Genomic DNA, 15222 nt, shown 5'->3' on the forward strand with positions numbered 1-15222 from the left:
CCCCTGGGAGGTGAGGGGAGCAGTGGGCAGCAGCGGTGGCTGCGCCCGGGAATCATTTTGGTGATTTAACCCCCAATTCCAACCCTTGATGCTGAGTGCCAAGCAGGGAGGTAATGGGTCCCATTTTTATAGTCTTTGGTATGACTCGGCCGGGATTTGAACTCCCAACCTACCGATCTCAGGACGGACACTCTAACCACTAGGCCACTGAGTAGTCACAATATTACACGTAATATGTGAAGTCACATTATTACACGTAATATGTGAAGTCACAATATTACACGTAATATGTCAAGTCAAATATTACACGTAATATGTGAAGTCACAATATTACACGTAATACGTGAAATCACAATATTACACATAATACGTGAAGTCACAATATTACACGTAATATGTGAAGTCACAATATTACACGTAATATGTGAAGTCACAATATTACACGTAATATGTGAAGTCACAATATTACACGTAATATGTGAAGTCACATTATTACACGTAATATGTGAAGTCACAATATTACACGTAATATATGACACCACAATATTAGACGTAATATGTGAAGTCACAATATTACACGCAATAGGTGAAGTCACAATATTACACGTAAAACGTAAAGTCACAATATTACACCTAATACGTGAAGTCACAATATTACACAAAATATGTGAAGTCACAATATTACACGTAATATATGACACCACAATATTAGACGTAATATGTGAAGTCACAATATTACACGCAATAGGTGAAGTCACAATATTACACGTAAAACGTGAAGTCACAATATTACACCTAATACATGAAGTCACAATAATACACGTAATATGTGAAGTCACAATATTTTACACGTAATATTTGAAGTCACAATATTACACGTTATACGTGAAGTCACAATATTACACGTAATACTTGAAAGTCACAATATTACACGTAATATGTGACCCCAAAATATTACACGTAATATGTGAAGTCACAATATTACACGTAATATGTGAAGTCACAATATTACACGTAATATGTGAAGTCACAATATTACACGTAATATATGAAGTTAAAAGTTAAAAGTTAAAGTACCAATGATTGTCACACACACACTAGGTGTGGCGAAATTATTCTCTGCATTTGACCCATCACCCTTGATCACCCCCTGGGAGGTGAGGGGAGCAGTGGGCAGCAGCGGTGGCTGCGCCCGGGAATCATTTTGGTGATTTAACCCCCAATTCCAACCCTTGATGCTGAGTGCCAAGCAGGGAGGTAATGGGTCCCATTTTTATAGTCTTTGGTATGACTCGGCCGGGATTTGAACTCCCAACCTACCGATCTCAGGACGGACACTCTAACCACTAGGCCACTGAGTAGTCACAATATTACACGTAATATGTGAAGTCACATTATTACACGTAATATGTGAAGTCACAATATTACACGTAATATGTCAAGTCAAATATTACACGTAATATGTGAAGTCACAATATTACACGTAATATGTGAAGTCACATTATTACACGTAATATGTGAAGTCACAATATTACACGTAATATGTGACCCCACAATATTACACGTAATATTACACGTAATTTTACACGTGCGTAACAAATCTCAACTTCCACGGCAAATTCCCTAAACGTTTCCTGTGTTCTGAAGCCGACTACTTCCTGTCCCTCCCATGAAATGTGTCGCGTGAAACATTGGCGCTTGGTACTGTAAAACGTGCGCGGCAGTTTGAAGCGGTGGTAGTGAACCAAGACGTGTGGAAGAGGTTCCTCCTGCAAGGACTGTGGGCGAGAACAAAACCAAACGCTGGTATGCTGACAGCAATCTGATAAAAAAACAATTATTTTTAATTATTTCAGTTGACTGTCCATGCATGTTGAGAAAGGCGCTGCATTTCAAGCGTCGTAAACCAAAGTCCTGCTGTGGTTGTCATTATTCATGTTCAACAATGATTCCTTAGACTCACGAAAGGAGAGCTAGTTTGACCATCAATACTGACATTGTGTCCAAAATGGCCTTCCGGTGTTGACGAAGTCATTACTCGTGAGTAAACTCTGGTACCAGAAACAGACGAACAGGTCTTTGACTCGATCAAGAGAACTGGTTCTGGCCCAGTGAGTACTGTTGATCGTGCCTGAGATCTGTGATAATGGTTCTGAAAAGGGTTTGGATGTGGGACTAAAAGAACTGAAGAAGACCCTTCTTTCCTACTCACGGACATTGGCCGAGCTCTTGGTCCTTCTCCGAAAAGATTTAGAAGGTAGCCCCTTGAGCGAGTTTTCTGTAATCCCTGAAGTCCGTTTGGATGCCGAGGATGGAACAGACCTAAACGGAACCAAAAACATCAGCTCTCAAAATCAGGCTTTCTGCATGTATCGGCAAATCTCCTTAAAATCATTTTAATGCAACTTAAAACAAATGTAATGCCCACCGGGAATGCTGAGGGGTGTAATCATTATATATATTAATAACAATGAGAGTAAACATATTTGTCGTTACTGTAGTATTTTTTAACACTGGGTTTGTATTGTTGTTTTTGGTATTGAAAAACTGTACGGTACAAAGAAAGGAAGAAGTGCTGGCATGGAAGTAGTCTTTGGCACTTCAAGTACAGTATTTTTGTTTCATCTGACATCACATGGACAAAGATAAGACCTTCTGGAGGAAAGTTCCGTGGTCAGATGAAAGAAAAATTGAACTGTTTGGCCACAATACCCAGCAATATGTTTGTAGGAGAAAAGGTGAGGCCTTTAATCCCAGGAACACCATTCCTACCGTCAAGCATGGTGGTGGTAGTATTATGCTCTGGGCCTGTTTTGCTGCCAATGGAACTGGTGCTTTACAGAGAGTAAATGGGACAATGAAAAAGGAGGATTACCTCCAAATTCTTCAAAACAACCTAAAATCATCAGCCCGGAGGTTGGGTCTTGGGCGCAGTGACCCCCAAACACACGTCAAAAAGTGGTAAAGGAATGGCTAAATCAGGCTAGAATTAAGGTTTTAGAATGGCCTTCCCAAAGTCCTGACTTAAACGTGTGGACAATGCTGAAGAAACAAGTCCATATCAGAAAACCAACACTGCATACATTTTGTCAAGAGGAGTGGTCAAAAATTCAAGCAGAAGCTTGGGGATGGCTACCAAAAGCGCCTTATTGCAGTGAAACTTGCCAAGGGACACGTAACATGTAAGGTGGGGCGGTATAGCTCGGTTGGTAGCGTGGCCGTGCCAGCAACTTGAGGGTTCCAGGTTCGATCCCCGCTTCCGCCATCCTAGTCGCTGCCGTTGTGTCCTTGGGCAAGACACTTTACCCACCTGCTCCCAGTGCCACTCACACTGGTTTAAATGTAACTTCGATATTGGGTTTCACTATGTAAAAGCGCTTTGACTCACGAGAGAAAAGCGCTATATAAATATAATTCACTTCACTAACCAAATATTAACATTGCTGTATGTATACTTTTGACCCAGCAGATTTGGTCGTAAATTCATAAAAGAACCAAACTTCATGAATGTTTTTTGTGTATGTGCTCCAATCACTCTATCACAAAAAAATAAGAGTTGTAGAAATGATTGGAAACTCAAGACAGCCGTGACAATTGTGCTCTTTACAAGTGTATGTAAACTTTTGACCACGACTGTGTATAGCCTATTGTTTGTGCACTGTTGTCTACTGATGCATAAAAAATCCGGCCGCCGATAAAACACTATGATCACCAAAACAGCATTGCCAAAAGCGAATGACGTACGCACGTGCTACTGTAATGTTTTTCCAGACAATATTTGTTGTCTAAAATTTAGATTTTCTTTAGAAAGGACATGTTCCATATTTAAATTGTGGTGTTTTGAGTCATGAAAACAATTGAGGTCTTCGGTTGACGTACTACTGTATCAACAGCCAGTGTGTACTTTGTTGTGTCAGGCATGTGATTTGACCACAATGAAAAAGACTGAAAACATTTCCGGGGGTCTGGGGGACGAAGGCCCCCAGCCAGGTCCAGGGTTTTTCTCCTGGTTTTTCACCAATTTAACAAAGACAGCACCATTTGAAGAAAATATTTTAGTGTTTAAAGACATGAAAACATCATTAATAGAACATACCTTGCTTCAAGTTGTTTCATATGTTTTTGGCGTTTTGCATGTACTTCCAAAGCCTTGAAACCTCGTGATCCATAGTCAATATTATCATGACACCACGTGCACAAAACCTTTCCGGGACGATCGATTTTCCGAATAAAATCACCGAACAAAGTCGCATACCTGCCAACATTTGAAATCAGAAAAACCTAGTAGCCAGGGTCCAGGGGCCGCAGGCCCCGGTAGGTCCAGGACAAAGTCCTGGTGGGGGGTTCAATTCGCCCCCTGACGCAAAATGATTATTAGCATTCAGACAGGTTAAAATGTTGCTAAAACCATCACTTTTCTATCAGTCACAGTGACCTTTCAAAACAAAATATTACAGCAAAAATCATATGGGTTGATTGACATGTTTATTCTGTAAGCTAACTTCAATAGTTTGAAATTATTTTGTTTTGAACATGTTATCGTTATCACAAATAAAAAGATATACTGTACACAGAAATTATTTTTGATTTGATTTATTGTTTATGTAATAAAAGATTTACTTAAAATGTTATGTTTTGTGAGTTTTTTTATGCTACGAACTGTACTTACCGGCGATGTAAACCGAAGGAGACATTTCCGTAATGAAAGCTGCAACACCCTTTTTAGATCCCATCATCACTGCAGCATTATCGGCAGCAAAGCAAACCAAATTCTGCCAAGGAATTTCGTTTGAGTCTATTTCTTCCGCGAGTATTTTGTAAATGTTTTCGCCTGTGGAAGCCGTATTGCATTCCCTCAAAGACAGAAGTACTGACAATACTTTTCCAATGTCGTCATCGAAATATCGAACACGAATGGGGTACAGTTTTACATCGTCATAATCGGTGCTGCCGTCAGTCGACATGCTAAATGGTTCCGTCTTCATGACATCGGCGATACTTTTTGAGGATTCTGTTCCAAGACACTGAATTATGTTTGATGTTTTGGTTCGACCAAATCCATATTTTTGGGCGATTTTCGAGTCGGGAAACATTTTCCGAAATAACTGTCCCATGTGATCAGCCAGTGCGATTGGAAGTCCATGCTCAATTATTGCCTCCGTAAATAAAACTTTGGCATTTATCACATCCAAAGAATCTGTTTGGGCGACGAAAAACGTTGAAAGTTTTCCACTTGTATCACTAGCAACGGCATTAGATTTGTGTTTTTTTGTCCCAACGTGGTCTTTTTCATCGCTAATTCCTCCGTGTCCGATCGAAAAATCTTGTCTGCACAAGGTGCAATTCGCGTAGTTTTCACCCTTTTTGGAACGGATAATTATTCCCGGATAGGCTTTTGAATATTCTTCACGGAATGACTGCAGTTTTCTTTTCGGTTTAAGACTCGTTTGCGATTTTTCTCCGGCTGATTCCATGATCGTTCGCTCGTTTGGAAACAATGGCAACTGGTGCCTCGTGCTTGGCAGCGGTGCTATAAATAGCCTCGCGCATGGCCTTCGGAATGGCTCGATAGGAAGTTACGGGAAGCAGTGTCGATTGTCATTGTTGTTACGCGATTTCGTGAATAAAACTTAAATTTTTTTTATTTTTTTTTAATTAATGAAAAACCGTATTTTTTATCACTGCAACCGTAACCCGGAATAGGTTGATGAAAACCGTACTATGCATCCATCCATCCATTTTCTACCGCTTATTCCCTTTGGGGTCGCGGGGGGCGCTGGAGCCTATCTCAGCTACAATCGGGCGGAAGGCGGGGTACACCCTGGACAAGTCGCCACCTCATCGCAGGGCCAACACAGATAGACAGACAACATTCACACTCACATCCACACACTAGGGCCAATTTAGTGTTGCCAATCAACTTAGCCCCAGGTGCATGTCTTTGGAAGTGGGAGGAAGCCGGAGTACTAATTACGGGAAAACCGGAGTATTTGGCAGGTATGAAGTCGTAACTTCCTTCTTCCCAACAGTATCAGTGATTTCCCTTTCCATCCAGTCCCATCGAAACTTATTTTTGACATGTTTATCAATTTCTTTTACTCGTAAAGCGTCTTTTCTCTCGAGAACCGACATCGTTTGCATATGGAAAATGGCGGTAATAGCCATTATGAATGATGACGTTATTAACGTCATCATTCATAACAGATGTCCTGATTGGTCACAAGGAACATATTGACCAATCAACTACGGCGTAATATAAACTACGTCTCGAATCTTGATTTAGGGTCGAAAAAAACCCGGAAAAACGGGAGATAATTTTCTTTTTTTCCCTGAGATTAAAAAAGACGGAATTCCGACTTTAGACGGAAAAATCACATGCCTGTTGTGTGGACAGAAACGTAAGCCCAAATAAGTAACTGCTCGCTCAAAAACAAGCCAAAAAGACCACAACACCGCAACTCATGAAGTTTGCAGGCGACTTTAGAAAAAGCATAAAGAACGTTGCTTGTAATAAGCAGACTTGGCAACAATGGCAGGTATTCATAACTGATCAATCAATCATTCAATCAATGTTTATTTATATAGCCCTAAATCACAAGTGTCTCAAAGGGCTGCACAGGCCACAACGACATCCTCGGTTCAGAGCTCACATAAGGGCAAGGAAAAACTCACAACCCCGTGGGATGTCAATATGAATGACTATGAGAAACCTTGGAGAGGACCGCAGATGTGGGTGACCCCCTAGGGGAGACCGGATGCAATGGACGTCGAGTGGGTCTAGCATAATATTGTGAAAGTCCAGTCCATAGTGGATCTAACATAATAGTGAGAGTCCAGTCCATAGTGGATCTAACATAATAGTGAGAGTCCAGTCCATAGTGGGGCCAGCAGGAGACCATCCCGAGCGGAGACGGGTCAGCAGCGCAGAGATGTCCCCTGATGACGTACTTATAGTTTCTCACCTGCCCTAGACTACTCAAAGAGTCACAGTAGTGAAATGTACGTACCTGCTTGAATTTGCCTCGAAGCCTGTCCACATCCTCCTGTAGCTTAGTAGATTGTGGGTCTTCATAGCTGCAATTCTGGATCAAGTCCAGAAGAGACACGACGGCTTTCAGCCGTTTTCTGACACATGGAGAAAGAAAACAAAGTAGAAGTTTGTGCACAACAAACTCATCAGCACACTGCTTTTTACACACCAGGATGTCGGCTTTTGAAGCTTAATTAGGAATCATTAAAGCTCAAAAGTCAAACAATTTTAGGTCTTGGCAATTTGTTCACTTATCGTACCGAGGTACGTACCGAACCTGGACCCCAATATCGAAGTACGTCCTGAACTGTAACCAAAATACCAAGGTACGTACCGAACCTGGACCCCAATATTGAAGTACGTACTGAACCTGGACCTCAATATCAAAGTCCGTACTGAACCTGGACCTCAATATCGAAGTACATACAGAACCGTAACCATAATACGGAGGTACGTACCGAACCTTGACCCAAATATCGAGGTACGTACCGAACCGTAACCCTTATACCGAGGTACGTATCGAACCGTAACCATAATAACGAGGTACGTACCGAACCGCATCCATAACATCAAGGTACGTACCGAACCGTAACCATTATACCGAGGTACGTATCGAACCGTAACCATAATAACGAGGTATGTACCGAACAGTAACCATAATAACGAGGTACGTACCGAACCGTAACCATAATAACGAGGTACGTACCGAACCGTAACCATAATACCGAGGTACTGTACGTACTGAACCGTAACATAATACCGAGGTAGGTACTAAACCGTAACCATAATAACGACGTACGTACCGAACCGTAACCATAATAACGAGGTACGTATCGAACCGTAACCATAATAATGAGGAACATACCAAACCGCATCCATAACATCGAGGTACGTACCGAACCGTAACCATTATACCGAGGTACGTATCGAACCGTAACCATAATACCGAGGTACGTACCGAACCGTAACCATAATATCGAGGTACGTACCGAACCGTAACCATAATACCGAGGTACTGTACGTACTGAACCGTAACCATAATACTGAGGTAGGTACTAAACCGTAACCATAATACCAAGGTACGTACCGAACCGTAACCATTATACCGAGGTACGTATCGAACCGTAACCATAATAACGAGGTACGTACCGAACAGTAACCATAATAACGAGGTACGTACCGAACCGTAACCATACTACCGAGGTATTGTACGTACTGAACCGTAACCATAATACCGAGGTAGGTACTAAACCGTAACCATAATACCGAGGTACGTACCGAACCGCATCCATAATACCGAGGTACGTACTGAACCATAACCATAACACCGAGGTGCGTACTGAACCATAACCATAATACCGAGGTACATACTGAACCGTGACCATAATATTGAGGTACGTACTGAACCGTAACTATAACACGGAGGTACGTACCGAACCTTGACCCAAATATCGAGGTACGTACCGAGCCTGGACCCCAATATCAAGGTACCGACTGAACCATAACCATAATACCAAGGTACGTACCGAACCGCATCCATAATAACGAGATACGTACCGAGCAGTAACCATAATAACGAGGTACGTACCGAACCGTAACCATAATAACGAGGTACGTACCGAACCGTAACCATAATATTGAGGTACGTACTGAACCGTAACCATAATACCGAGGTACTGTACGTACTGAACCGTAACCATAATACCGAGGTAGGTACTAAACCGTAACCATAATACCGAGGTACGTACTGAACCGTAACCATTATACCGAGGTACGTATCGAACAGTAACTATAATAACAAGGTACGTACCGAACCGTAACCATAATACCGAGGTACTGTACGTACTGAACCGTAACCATAATACCGAGGTAGGTACTAAACCGTAACCATAATACCGAGGTACGTACCGAACCGTAACCATTATACCGAGGTACGTATCGAACAGTAACCATAATAACAAGGTACGTACCGAACCATAACCATAATACCGAGGTACTGTACGTACTGAACCGTAGCCATAATACCGAGGTAGGTACTAAACCGTAACCATAATACCGAGGTACGTACCGAACCGCATCCATAATATTGAGGTACGTACTGAACCGTAACTATAATACGGATGTACGTAACGAACCTTGACCCAAATATCGAGGTACGTACCGAGCCTGGACCCCAATATCGAGGTACGTACTGAACCATAACCATAATACCGAGGCACGTACCAAACCGCATCCATAATACAGTGTTGGGATTGTAATCATCCAAATATGATTAGCAGCAAAGTAGAAAACCGTCAACATTGTGGCTTGGAGAGTGAACAGTATGCTAGCTACACAAAGCTAACTAGCAAACTTGTCTCAGTGCTCCTGATCGTCTTCCTGTCCTGCAGTTTGGTGCGACGTTTAGGTAAAAGGAACAGCGAGTACCTGCGGCTTAGGCCAGCGTTGAACAAGTTTTGTTTGGATCCTATTGTAGTGGGTTTATATAATTCACTCACGGAACTTTTGTTATTGTTATACAGCGTTCCAAACAAAACAAAGTCTGAATGTCATTAAAACAATTAGTTCCATCTTTTGACACTCCTTTGACTCCCGTCCTTACACGCTACAATAGTTCCTTGAAAAAACGCGGAAGTGATATTTTGACGCAAAAATAAGGGTTTAAAAATGCGGACTTCCGCGTTTTGGCGGGCATTTCACATGTCCCCAAATATCGAGGTAAGTATCAACCATTGGTTGTAACACCGAGGTACGTACAGAGGTACATACTGAACCACAATCCCAATATCGAGGAAGGTACTGAACTATAACCATAATACCAAGTTACATACCGAAACGTGATCCTAATGTCAAGGTATGTACTGAACCGCAACCCCAAGTACTGAACCGAAAACATAACCATTATACCATGGTACATACCAACCTGTGACCCAAACATTGAGGTAAGTTTCAAAAAGGGATCGTAATACCGAAGTACGTACCGAGCTGTAACCATAACAGAGGTACATACTGAACCACAACCCCAATATCGACGTAGGTACTGAACTATAACCATAATACCAAGTTACATACCGAAACGTGATCCTAATGTCAAGGTATGTACTGAACCGCAACCTCAAGTACTGAACCGAAACCATAATATCGAAGTACATACCGAAAACATAACCATTATACCATGGTACATACCAACCTGTGACCCAAACATTGAGGTAAGTTTCCAAAAGGGATTGTAATACCGAGGTATGTACCGAACCGTAACCATAACACAGACGTACATAGTGAACAACGATCCCAATATCCCAATCCGCGCTGCCATCTTTCAAACGAGTCCCGAAATAACTGCTTTTGGTTATCCATACGAAATAACTTACTTTAGTTTGTTGTCTACTCTGCGTTGAAGAAGACACTTCCATGTAACAGCAAAGCCATGATAAAAGGAAATCTGTCAGGGCACAAAAGATCAGATGTAAACAAATAGATCATAGAAGAAGTTAGCAGCTTAGTACAACTTGACTTGCTAATATAAAGTAAGGGAAACTGGACTTTTTATGGGGGGGAATTTTGCCTATCAGGATAGGCTCCAGCGAACCCGGGAGGGACAAGCGGTAGAAAATGGATGGCTGGATTTACAATTCTTATGTAAGACAAGAACACATGATTTTTTTTTTAGGATTCTGAAGAGGAAAAAACGCGTGCAAGATGCGGCTACTGGGAAAACAACTCGAAAACAACTTCAAAACTCCCCCCATCAACATTTTAAATACACACTGCAAGTCTATACTGTATTTTCCAGGCTATAAGCTGCACCCACTAAATCTTAGAAGAAAAATATTTTTACAAAGATTAACCGCACCAGATTATAAATCACAGATATATACGTTGTGAAATGATTTATTTACACAGAAATATTCTGTAAATGTTTTTTTAACCTACCTTAATTGTTTCCAAACGGTGTCTGTAACAAGGTAACACGATGCGGCTAATTTGTGAATTTATCTTGATGTAAATAGTTGTTTTTTTTTAAAAACAAGCAAACAAACAAAAAGGTGAGTTATTATTTGTGCTACTGCATGGCGCCATCTTTTGGACAAGTTTTCTCACTGCAGGTGCTGCAGCGCTGCATTGCCCTTCTGTTTACACTGAGCTTTCAACCGCATTTTGCTCTTTTAACAGGTCGAAAAAGTGCCGTTCCGTCTCCTAGCAGTCCATAGCGTTTTCTATTCTTCATTCATCACTCCAAGCAACATTTGTAAGTTTTACAATACAACTAAAACAATTCTTACTTACTGAAGCGCCCCATGTGGGATGTCTGTGGGAGTGTTTTCATGCATATTTGTACGTGCTATCATAATGTAATAAAACTAGCGTCGTTAGCATTAGCTATTAGGCTAACACGTTCACGAGTGTCTGTGTTAGTATTATTAACTTACGATGGCATTCTTTTTGTATTGTTTCACTCTCACAAATTCCTCAGTAAATTCACCAAAACGCCACCGTGGAGTTATTGAGTCTCTTTAGCTGATTAAAGAGCTAGCTTGCGCAGCGAGTGGGTCCATGACGAGAACTTCTGTTTTGTTGGATCAGCCGTTTTACTGTTGTGTTACAGACACCGTTTGGCAACAATTAAGGTATAAACATTGACAGAATATTTCTGTGTAAATAACTAATTTTACAACGTATACATCTGCGGCTTATAGTCCGGTGCAACTAATATATGGAAACATATTTTTTTCCTCCTAAAATTTGTTGAGTGCGCTCCATAGTCTGGAAAATAGGGTATTTGAAAGGTTCTTTTTCAAGGATGAAATTAAATCTTCAAATAAATACAAACAACATTTTGAATGTTCTCTAATTTCCACAGGGTTTGAATGATACAAATACATAACGTGACCTCAATCTTGGTGTTGAATTAAGTCTAACTTGACCCGGGGAATATCCGCTTAACTTTGTTCGCATTCATGATTGTCTTGCTGTAACATGAAAATATAAAAGCACGCTTTTACATTGGAAATATCGTACAAAACAACAATAATGTACAGTATTTCCTTCTTCTGTGTTTTCCTTCCAGGTAGTTTTCTGTCAAACACACCATCCGATATTATTTTAATGTCCTCGGCTGGCGTTATGAACTCTTTCTGCTTCAGTATGATGCAGACTAGCATTGCTACACTCCAACTGCTTCTCCAAGTTAGCTCTTCACCCCAATTTTTACTCGCAACCTCGAGCGTAACAATCAGTCGACAACTTGTATCGTGAAAAACTCAGAAGCTGACGCACTCGTATCTCGAGGTACCAACGTCGTCATTTCCTCTTTGATACACGCGGCCTATGAAGCTTAGCATCGGCTCATAGAAAAGTAGCATACCTCACCTCGGTGAAGAGTTTCGCCCCATGAGAAGCCCCGTGTCTTCGGCCGATTTGCAGCCCCTGGTCGGTCCCTATCTGAAAGCCATCATGGTACCCGTCGCCGCGGAACCTGCGGGCAGAGGGTGATGATTCAGCACATTCAATTGTTGAGGTTTTGGTGTTACCAGGCGGCGACAACTTTGGCCTTTGGAGGTTGCATCAGTTCCAATTAAGACGTGTTACCGAAACGTAAACATTATACCAAGGTATGTACCAAACCGTAACCATTATACCAAGGTACGTACCAAACTGTAACTATTACACCAAGGTACGTACCAAACCGTAACCATTACACCAAAGTACATACCAAACCGTAACCATTACACCAAGGTACGTACAAAACCGTGACCATTATAGCAAGATACGTACCAAACTGTGACCATTATACCAAGGTACGTACCAAACCGTGACCATTATACCAAGGTACGTATCAAACCGTAACCATTATACCAAGGTATGTGCTAAACCGTAACCATTACACAAGTATAACTCATTTACCATTTACGTACCAAACCGTAACCAATACACCAAGGTACGTACCAAACCGTAACCATTACACCAAGGTACGTACCAAACCGTGACCATTATACCAAGGTACGTACTAAACCGTAACCATTACACAAAGGTACGTACTAAACCGCAACCATTACACCAAGGTACGTACCAAACCGTGACCATTATACCAAGGTACGTACTAAACCGCAACCATTACACCAAGGTACGTACCAAACCGTAACCATTACACCAAGGTACGTACCAAACCGTGACCATTACACCAAGGTACGTACCAAACCGTGACCATTATACCAAGGTACGAACCAAACCGTGACCATTACACCAAGGTACGTACCAAACTGTGACCATTATAACAAGGTAAGTACTAAACCATAACCATTAGACCAAGGTACGTACCAAACCGTAACCATTACACCAAAGTACGTACCAAACTGTAACCATTACACCAAGGTACGTACCAAACCGTGACCATTATACAAAGATACGTACTAAACCATAACCATTACACCAAGGTACGTACCAAACCGTGACCATTATACCAAGGTACGTACCAAACCATAACCATTACACCAAGGTACGTACCAAACCGTAACCATTACACCAAGGTACGTACCAAACCGTGACCATTATACCAAGGTACGTACCAAACTGTGACCATTATAACAAGGTAAGTACTAAACCATAACCATTAGACCAAGGTACGTACCAAACCGTAACCATTACACCAAAGTACGTACCAAACTGTAACCATTACACCAAGGTACGTACCAAACCGTGACCATTATACGAAGATACGTACTAAACCAAAACCATTACACCAAGGTACGTACCAAACCGTGACATTACACCAAGGTACGTACCAAACCGTGACCATTATACCAAAGTACGTACCAAACTGTAACCATTACACCAAGGTACGTACCTAACCGTGACCATTATACGAAGATACGTACTAAACCAAAACCATTACACCAAGGTACGTACCAAACCGTGACATTACACCAAGGTACATACCAAACCGTAACCATTACACCAAGGTACGTACCAAACCGTGACCATTATACCAAGGTACGTACCAAACTGTGACCATTATAACAAGGTAAATACTAAACCAAAACCATTAGACCAAGGTACGTACCAAACCGTAACCATTACACCAAAGTACGTACCAAACTGTAACCATTACACCAAGGTACGTACCAAACCGTGACCATTATACGAAGATACGTACTAAACCAAAACCATTACACCAAGGTACGTACCAAACCGTGACATTACACCAAGGTACATACCAAACCGTAACCATTACACCAAGGTACGTACCAAACCATGACCATTATACCAAGGTACGTACCAAACTGTGACCATTATAACAAGGTACCGTATTTTCCGCACTATAAGCCGCCCCGGGTTATTAGCCGCACCTTCAATGAATGGCATATTTCAAAACTTTGTCCACCTATAAGCCGCCCCGGACTATAAGCCGCGCCTACGCTGCGCTAAAGGGAATGTCAAAAAAACAGTCAGATAGGTCAGTCAAACTTTAATAATATATTAAAAACCAGCGTTCTAACAACTCTGTCCCAAAATGTACGCAAATGTGCAATCACAAACATAGTAAAATTCAAAATAGTGCAGAGCAATAGCAACATAATGTTGCTCGAACGTTAATGTCACAACACACAAAATAAACATAGCGCTCACTTTCTGAAGTTATTCTTCATTCGTAAATCCTTCGAATTCTTCGTCTTCGGTGTCCGAATTGAAAAGTGTGTGTATAAGGTAAAACATATTATCTGGCACTTTGTTTCGCAATATTATGCAAACACAACTTTTCTTACCTTCTGGTACCTGCTGATCTGTATTTGGGATCTCTATAAATCCTGAAAAATTGTGCGAGTCCGCCTTTGTAGTCCGTGACGACACCGTAGTCTATAAGCGTCTTTTCATGAACCGGAAACACCAAGAAGCACCACCTTTAAAATCATCCAGGTGAAGTTCGCTTGCTAGCGTTGTTGCCTTCATTCGAATAGTGATGGTGCTGACACTTCTGCTTGCTGCTCTCTGCTCAACAACCCACTGTTCGAGTTTGTCCTCCAACAGTTGCCATCTTGCTTTGTTCCCTCGGAAACTCTGTTTTGTCTTCTTTACCTGGCGCAGGTCATCTTCTTGCTTCCTCCACCTACGCACCATTGATTAATTTATGTTATATTCTCTTGCTGCTGCTCTATTTCCGTGTTCTTCGGCATGACTTATTGCCTTAAGTTTAA

At 41.5% G+C, this 15222-nt stretch overlaps 1 protein-coding gene across 3 annotated transcripts in view; it reads right to left on the reverse strand.

Moving 5' to 3' along the window:
- The window catches only part of lto1 (LTO1 maturation factor of ABCE1), a 34918-nt gene that overhangs the window by 17929 nt on the left and 1767 nt on the right, over positions 1-15222 (reverse strand). For 2 of the 3 annotated variants that reach the window (XM_061980495.1, XM_061980494.1), the window contains exons 2-5: positions 12401-12506; positions 10402-10472; positions 7008-7125; positions 2213-2322 (exon numbers count right to left, since the gene is read on the reverse strand). In XM_061980495.1, the coding sequence (XP_061836479.1) occupies positions 2251-2322; positions 7008-7125; positions 10402-10472; positions 12401-12506 (367 nt within the window). In that variant the 3' untranslated portion in view covers positions 2213-2250. Of the gene's footprint in view, positions 1-1809; positions 2323-7007; positions 7126-10401; positions 10473-12400; positions 12507-15222 lie in introns of those variants that run through there. The other variant, XM_061980493.1, reaches the window with a different exon arrangement.

This window comes from Nerophis lumbriciformis, linkage group LG20 (genome assembly GCF_033978685.3).
Source record: "Nerophis lumbriciformis linkage group LG20, RoL_Nlum_v2.1, whole genome shotgun sequence".
NCBI classification, from domain to species: Eukaryota; Metazoa; Chordata; class Actinopteri; order Syngnathiformes; family Syngnathidae; genus Nerophis; species Nerophis lumbriciformis.